The 8459-nt window shown below is 38.7% G+C and overlaps 2 protein-coding genes and 1 non-coding gene across 3 annotated transcripts; all 3 read left to right on the forward strand.

The window, feature by feature from the left end:
• The first annotated feature begins 195 nt into the window (after positions 1 to 195).
• Positions 196 to 4134, forward strand: LOC108856208 (uncharacterized). Its single transcript, XM_057001836.1, has 2 exons — positions 196 to 3521; positions 3672 to 4134. The coding sequence occupies exon 1, from the start codon at positions 887 to 889 to the stop codon at positions 3053 to 3055; it is 2169 nt and encodes a 722-aa protein (XP_056857816.1). The 5' UTR covers positions 196 to 886; the 3' UTR covers positions 3056 to 3521; positions 3672 to 4134.
• A 180-nt stretch (positions 4135 to 4314) lies between these two features.
• TRNAV-AAC (transfer RNA valine (anticodon AAC)) lies at positions 4315 to 4388 on the forward strand. Its single transcript has one exon. It is a non-coding gene; the product is annotated as a tRNA-Val (tRNA).
• A 1878-nt stretch (positions 4389 to 6266) lies between these two features.
• LOC108823524 (probable sugar phosphate/phosphate translocator At1g12500) lies at positions 6267 to 7964 on the forward strand. Its single transcript, XM_018596785.2, has 2 exons — positions 6267 to 7030; positions 7206 to 7964. The coding sequence occupies exons 1-2, from the start codon at positions 6359 to 6361 to the stop codon at positions 7617 to 7619; spliced, it is 1086 nt and encodes a 361-aa protein (XP_018452287.2). The 5' UTR covers positions 6267 to 6358; the 3' UTR covers positions 7620 to 7964.
• Positions 7965 to 8459: the final 495 nt, after the last annotated feature.

Consider the following 8459-nt stretch of genomic DNA (forward strand, 5'->3'; position numbering starts at 1 on the left):
ATTTAATATGAGAGTTTGAAACCAAAAATATAATAATTCCCAAATAATAATATAGATAGATGATTATTTTTATTTACTTTATTTTTGGGAAATTCTCGTAAATAGATCATTTTCAAGTTTTTGTCATAAAAAAAATCACTTAAAGAGAAGAATGATCAATGTTTCATTTAATAGATAATAATTTTTATACTTGTTGTGACTTGTGGTTAGTTAAGTTAGCTTATAATATATCCTTGATGGGGTATCTTTACAACTAAGCCCATCACAGTGGGGGCAACTTGGATTATTCTTTTTAGGGGGGTGTTGATGAACAACTCTGCGTGTGGTTTGATTTTTTTGCAGGAGGAATTACGAAACAAGATGATATCACTTGTCAAGGAGTCTACAGCTTTGAATCGACCGTATGCTCAAACAATGAAACTGATAAGCTTGGAGAAGCTTATTGCTGAGCTGGCAGCTTGAGAGATACTCTACTAGACTGAGAGTCTTTGCGGTTGTAAAAGAAACCGAGTATAAATATCAGACTCGTCTTTCTCATGGAGGTAGCTTGTAGATTTGGATTGAGTCTTGTGACTTGAGGAGTGTATCGTCTGGGTGAGGCCAGCGGTTACTCAGATTCAAATCTAGAAGTGAAATTGCTATGGAGTTGTAATTCTCAAGTGTTATACATTGAAGGATTGAGTTTACGATTCACTATCGGTGTACTTTCGATATCGAAACTCTATCAATTGGTGCGGTGAGCCGTTCGATCTCTGCGACGTTGACAGTGGGCTCGGATCGTGTGAATGCCACAGCGAAGGTGGTGCTTTAGCTGATTACGACGATCGTGATTTCTCCGACGGTGAGAGAATTGAAGAATCGCAGTGTGACGTCTAGATCAGAGTCAATGGCAACGGAGTGTGTAGCGATTCCAATCTTCACAGGCGATGACTTGCGATCATGGATTTTTGGGTTGGAGGAGTTCTTTGTGCGGGAGGATTTCACAGAGGACGATGACAAACTTAATTTTGCTCAGAGTTTCATGGATGGTGAAGCTGTATCTTGGTTTCAATGGCGACAATCATTGTGGTTGTTTAACAGTTGGGAATCACTGAAGAAATCCTTGTGGTTACGGTTTGGAAGTGATGAAGATTCGGAGATGATAAAGTACAATACAGAAATTCAGAAAGGTTTGGAACAGTTGCGCAGCTTTCGTCTTGGAAGTGAAATGAAAGGCAAAGGAGTTTCCAAATCTTCCGATCATAATATTCAGGTTACAAATTCACATATGATTGATAAACCGGAGACTAAATCGTTAGGCTATCGGAGTAATCATCTTTTGTCTGAGCTGCGTGGTGGTTTGTTAAAGTCAAGTGGTGTGAGCTTAGTTGACAGTGACTCATATGAGTTGCCAAAGTTTGATGGTTTTATGCCATATGGCTGGATTTGTCGAGTGGAAAGAGTTTTCAGAGCTGGCCAGTTTAACGAAGAAGCTAAGCTTGTCTTGGTGTCTGAGAGCCTAGAAGGAGATGGACTAGATTGGTACAATGAAGAAAGGTCTAAAGATTCATTCTTGAGTTGGTCAAATTTTAAGAAGAGATTACTTGCTCACTTTGCTCCAGCCAAGAGTAGTTTCCCGTCAGATGTGATACCGCCAAAGGAAACAGTATCTACGAGTGCTAAGAAGACAGAACTTGGGTGTGTGAAAGCATCATCTCACAGCTCGACAGAGATTCTCAGAGCAGAAGTTGTTCATGAAAAGAATTGTGAAAAGGAAGCTATAGCAACCTTGGAGAAGACTGATTCTATAGAATCACCTGAAACACATACACCTGCTTCTCTGCCACCATTCCAACAAGTGAAGAGCTGTAAACAACTACAAGCAGCATCAGAAACTCGTTCACAATCAGATTTTGGTATTTTGCTTCCGGTGTCACCATATGAGGTTGGCAGCGGTGCTGTTTATAGCAGAGAAGAATCACATCCTTTACAAAGCACGAAGTCAGATGAATTCATACCAGCTTCTTCATGTGTCACTGACAAATTTAGTGTTAATGTGGATTCTGCAGAGGTGCTACGGTTTTCTGATGCTATCTGGTTGCATTCAGGATATGAGCAGATTACCCTGAAGAAGTATTCCAAGACTTGGCATTTTAAATATAAGGCTGAGAGAATGGATATTTTACACAGGGAGAAGAACAAAGGACTGAGTTATGTTGATAATACGTCTTCTGGTGCTAGACTGTTTGAGATACCAAACGTGGACCAGCAGCATAAGAAGGAAAACATTTATATGCATGTATTACATGGACTACAACAGTTCCTCCAAAGAGATTCATGGAAACAAACGTTTGCAAAAGATTGGGGATTTAAGTACAAAGCTACAACAGGGCAGAGTGATGGAAGTTGTTTTTGGGGGAAGAATAAATCTGAGAAACTACAGAAAATTGCTTGTGGGCTGTTTTTTCTGGTCTGTCTGCAGTCTCAGACCATGTCTGGTAATTCTAATAGGGAGCAGTCAAGCAACAAGGTGATGTTGATGCAGTTTTCATATGGGAGCAAGCCTATGCAAACATGTGTTGCAAGTTTGTTACAATTGCAAGAGCAACGAAGACATAAGCAGAATAGTGCAGCAGATAAATTGGAGTTGTTCTCGCTGCATCTCGTCGGTCCAGTGGTCCATGTTCACGTGCGATCCTATCCACAACTTTCAGGGATACAAAGGCTAAAGCTGTCTCAGTATATACAGATTGGAGTTGTTGTGTTGCTGCATAACTGTGTCTGTATGTGCTTCAGTGTTGAGGTTGTGTTACGAGATGACAGCGTTTCTGCAGTAAATGCAGAACAACTACGACAATGGAGTGAGGAGGACTCATTTGTCAAATTTGAGATTGCAACAAGAAGTGAACACTATAGTCCTTCTGGAGTATTGACAAACTTGAAAAAGCAGAAGACACACATATTACGAGTGTGGTGCAAGATGAATATGATGCTACCACATGGGTGCAACACAAAGTATAAGCAAAGGAAGTGTTTAAAGAATTGGATGTTCAAATACAAAACAGTGAGAAGATAGAGTTGAGGTTGCTACCAAGCCTGCAATGGCGAATAAAGAAGCTGTTGGCTTGTGGGTATCTGTCCACATTTCTTCCAACCCAAGCTTGAGGGCAAGCTTGTCAAAGGGAGGGGAGTATTGATAAGCTTGGAGAAGCTTATTGCTGAGCTGGCAGCTTGAGAGATACTCTACTAGACTGAGAGTCTTTGCGGTTGTAAAAGAAACCGAGTATAAATATCAGACTCGTCTTTCTCATGGAGGTAGCTTGTAGATTTGGATTGAGTCTTGTGACTTGAGGAGTGTATCGTCTGGGTGAGGCCAGCGGTTACTCAGATTCAAATCTAGAAGTGAAATTGCTATGGAGTTGTAATTCTCAAGTGTTATACATTGAAGGATTGAGTTTACGATTCACTATCGGTGTACTTTCGATATCGAAACTCTATCAGAAACTCAGGCAGCTCTCTGATGCTATATTCCAACAAGTCGGGTAATTTTTTAAAAAAAGAGAATGTTACTTCTTTTCAGTGACATTTCTTGTTGTATTTGATTGGTTTATGAAGCATACTTAAAATTTCTTGTTGTATTTGATTGGTTTATGAAGCATACTTAAAAAGCTCGGGTTTTGTTTTCCTTGTAGGAGCAAGATGTTGAGCCAGCTCTCGGATGGGTTGTGGGGGATAATAAGATCAGAAGACGGGATGAGGAGCGAGATCAGAGAAACCGTGCAATCCGTCTACGCTACATTATCAAACCCAGGAGGCCTTCTTCAAGAGGGACCATCCACGAGAGAAGCTGAACATCGTAACATCCCAGCACCGGTTCGGAAAGGTGAAACCGGTGCTGGTCCGGCTGGTAAACAGAAGCAAGAGGTGATTCGAGGAGCTGTTATTGAAAACAAAGGAGAAGCAGCATGTAGTATTAGTAGCAGCAACAGAGTTAATTACTACATTGACAACAACAACAGTGATGAAGAAGATCCTGAATTCCCTCCTGGTTTTGGTTAAACATGTTAATATTAATTGTAGACTTTTTCTGCTAAATTTACATGATGTTCTTTGTGTAAGATTATAGCACGAAAATCAGATCTTATAATAGCAAAATAGTTCACATTGGGAATAAAAAGTCTTTGTCCACAAGTTTTCAGATACATATTTATTTCTGTTGAACTGGAAAATTGTCTCTCGGAAAGCACAGTTGGTCTATCAACAAGTATGGTTATCTCACAAACGGAGCAGCAATCTGAAAGTTACTGAAGATTTTAGTTATTACGGGTCACAACAGGTTTCGTGGTGTAGTTGGTTATCACGTCAGTCTAACACACTGAAGGTCTCCGGTTCGAACCCGGGCGAAGCCAATATCTATTTTTTTCTTTTGGTCTATTGACCAAAAAATGTTGCAGATAATGTTTTGCAGCCAGTTGTTTGATGGCCCCATTCAAATAGCTTTAGCCCCCACTATACTAGGCCCACTAGTGCTGGGTTTGCACATCTAAACAAATGGTTCCTATAATAGTTTGGCCTACATACTTGATTACTGAAGAAAAATGTAACTAGTACTTAAAAATCATAGAATCAAGAACATGCAGTGATGTGATTTACATATTCTAGTCCTTGCTATAAACTCACATTTACCAATATAAGTCGTCATTCACTACCTTATTTTGTCTGCAAGAGTATTAAGAACTTCAGAATATAGACAAATGAAGGAAAAAAAGAGATCATTAGACTTCAAACATTTTTGTGTAATATCTCTGGCTCTTATTGTACTCCAGGAAAACAAAAGGATTAGTTAAAAAAGTTTTTGTTATTATAAATATATACGTAGACATCTATCATTCCAAGTTTCTTACGAAACGATATGGCGTCATCATAATCATCCATTCAATAGATTTTGTCGGAAGGGAATTTAGGAAATGAGACATATTTCATTATCCATGTAATGCAAAAGAGTCGGATAAAAGTTTGGTGGTCCTTCTAAGTAAAGATAACTCCGTATAGTCGTACACGTATTACACACACTTGTATTGTACATAAGTTTTTCTTTTCTTTTGGTGTAATACATAAGTAATATTGCTACTAAACCACCTTGGCTCCATAATATACATATCATTGACAAAGTAAATCTGCGTGTTCATAGATAATTGTTTTTAAAATGTCCGCTGTGAAAAACTTATGTTTTCCATGTATTACATATTTTTTTTGTTTATTCGTTTCAAAGTGGGATACATTTCTCCTTTTTTTGTTGTCGACCGACAATTTTTCATTTTGTAATTTAAATCAAGGCACTTAATAATCACTATAAAACCATGTCAATTTGGCTCTCTTTCACATGAATAATTTATTGATCAATTTCAATTGGTGCAAGCTGTTAGTATTTCCTTCTTAATTTGATTTTTTTAAAGGAAACGTGATGTATTTGTAATTAATAAAACCATCTTACAGAACTATTATTTTGGATATTAGCAATCATGCATGATAATGAGCTGGCAAAATGGCCAAGTGATGAACCTCTTTTTTTTTTGTATATGTGGCAACCTCTTTTTTTTGTTAAAGGTTTAGATCACAAACTTTATTAAATTGTACTATTGTCAAGTGTAAATTATATTTATATATGTATGTTTAGAAAGCTAAACATATAAACATAGATATAACAAGCACGTTGACCATAACTTATTTTATACAGTATAATATTAGATGACTGCTTCAGTCAGTACATGGTTAAAATGTATATACACAAAATCATCAAGCTTTAAAGAGAAACATATATTTGTGATATTAGATGATCTACTTAGCATAAAAGACGAAACATATATGGCATGTAACACCAAAGCCTACTAAATTAGCAGGGGCAATTTTATAACTTGAAAGAGAGGCAAACCTGACGGCTAATGATAATCAGTGGTTTGTAGTTTACTGATTACTACCAATTAGGATGTGTCTTAACTCTTAAGAGATTTAGATTAGAGTAGCGTTGTAGAAGTTTGGTTCCTTTGGATGGATCTCAAATGAGTGGTCCAACTACCGACACTTCTGACTCATGCTTGAACTCCAGACTTCGAATCTTAAAATTAATTTTGGTTAGATTTGTTTATCCCTTTTCTGTATTTTAATTTTAAAATAAAATAAAAAACTCCCTCCAACTATCAGATCCAACGGCTGTTATTACTCGAAAACTTTACTGCTAAATCTAATATTTACCGTCCGATTCACATTCATCATCTTCCTCTTCTTCTCTCTCACTCTCAGATCTCAAAGATAAAAGACTCTCTCTGTCTCTAGTTGTCAGAGAGAAGATTTGTTATTCCCATTTTGCCCCTAACTAAAAATGGTGGAAGCTCAGTCATGGACAACTCGGCGGATGAGCAACCCGAGGTTCGACGCCGCCGCAACATCCCCACAAACAGCCGTCGACATCCCGGAAACACCTCCTCACTCCTCCTCTTCCTCCACAGGAAAACATTTCTCCCTCTCCTCTCCCGCCGTATCTCCGGCCATTCTCACGGCGGCGATAATCGCCGCCTGGTTCGGCTCCAACATAGGAGTCCTCCTCCTGAACAAGTACCTCCTCTTCTACTACGGCTTCCGCTACCCGATCTTCCTCACCATGACGCACATGCTCTCCTGCGCCGCCTACAGTTCCGCCGTCATCAACATCGCCGGCGTCGTGCCGCGTCAGCACATCCTCTCGCGCCGCCAGTTCTTAAAGATCCTCTCTCTCTCGGCGATCTTCTGCCTCTCCGTCGTGTGCGGCAACACTTCGCTGCGTTACATTCCCGTCTCTTTCAACCAAGCCATCGGAGCCACCACCCCCTTCTTCACCGCCGTCTTCTCTTTCCTCATCACGTGTAAAACGGAGTCCACCGAAGTTTACTTGGCTCTCCTCCCCGTCGTCTCCGGCATCGTTCTTGCTTCCAACTCCGAACCTTCTTTTCATCTCTTTGGTTTCCTCATCTGCGTCGCTTCCACCGCCGGTAGAGCTCTTAAATCCGTCGTCCAGGTCTGTTAACCGGTTTGGTTTTCTTGATTTTTCCGGTTTAAAATTAATCTAAACCGAAATTGCGTCCTTCCGACAACACATGTCTTAAAATGATCTTGTCCAATGGAATTTGAGTTAGTTATGTTTTTTATTTATTTTTATTTTGGTTTGATAGAATATTTGTGTACTTTTGCAGGGGATTATACTGACGTCAGAATCGGAGAAGCTACATTCGATGAATCTACTGCTCTACATGGCTCCAATGGCAGCTTGTATCTTACTCCCATTTACACTCTACATCGAAGGAAACGTGTTAAGGATCCTAATCGAGAAGGCGAGGACTGATCCATTGATAATATTCTTGCTCGCCGGGAATGCCACAGTGGCGTATTTAGTAAACTTGACCAACTTCTTGGTGACAAAGCACACAAGTGCTCTCACTTTGCAGGTTTTAGGCAATGGAAAAGCAGCGGTGGCTGCCGGTGTCTCGGTTTTGATATTTAGGAATCCGGTGACGGTGATGGGTGTTGCCGGATTCGGGGTCACGATTATGGGAGTGGTTCTCTACAGCGAAGCTAGGAAGAGATCCAAGTTGCTTAACCAGAAGTGATAGTGTGTGAGGAAAAGGAGACCGGATCTAAACCGGTGAAGTTATTTTAAATTTTTACGATATTTTTCGGTTTAAGTTTCTTGATTCTTTTGGAATTCTGCAATGGTTTTGAACCGATTTGAGGGGAGAGGGGGGAATCAATTTAATTGTAAATGGTTTAGACTGATTGGGGTTAAACTATGAGATATTACAAAGGGGAATATATATAACACAAAGGGAATAGTAGGGTGAAGAATTAAAATAAATAAGATTGTATCTTTCATTTCTTATTAATTCTAAACATTTTTTATTCTTATAATGATTTGTAACTTATAATTTTGATCTGAAAGTATTGGGCGTAGCTTAAGAGTTTGTTCTTCCTCAACAAACAGTTCTTTTTTAAATACACATAAATTTTAGTGTTCCGGTTGTTTACTATAATTGACGAAACATGCTCCATTCAGATGAAAGAAACGTGTCATCTAAAATTCAATAAGTATTATTAAATAGGTTTTGATAAGATGTTGATGTTTTAGCTAATGTAGGGTTTAATCTATCATTAGACTTACTTGTCTAGGTGTGTTCCAATATAGTAAGCCTTTTTAGGCGGTACACTACTAGATGTTTGAGGCTTCTATATAACTAATAGAACTCTTATATTTCATGCTTTCATTTCATATAGAATGTAACTATATCGAAGTTGTTGTGATTTCATTGTCGCATATATATGATTTTATAGAGATCTAACGTGTTGGTTGGCGAACCAAATGTTTCTTTTTCACATCTCATGGAGTGTTTTTTATGTAAATTTTTTATTTTATTGAAAAGTTGTGAAAAGAAAATAAGAGTAGAGAGAGAAAA

Source organism: Raphanus sativus, unplaced genomic scaffold (assembly GCF_000801105.2).
Source record: "Raphanus sativus cultivar WK10039 unplaced genomic scaffold, ASM80110v3 Scaffold4060, whole genome shotgun sequence".
Taxonomy (NCBI): domain Eukaryota; kingdom Viridiplantae; phylum Streptophyta; class Magnoliopsida; order Brassicales; family Brassicaceae; genus Raphanus; species Raphanus sativus.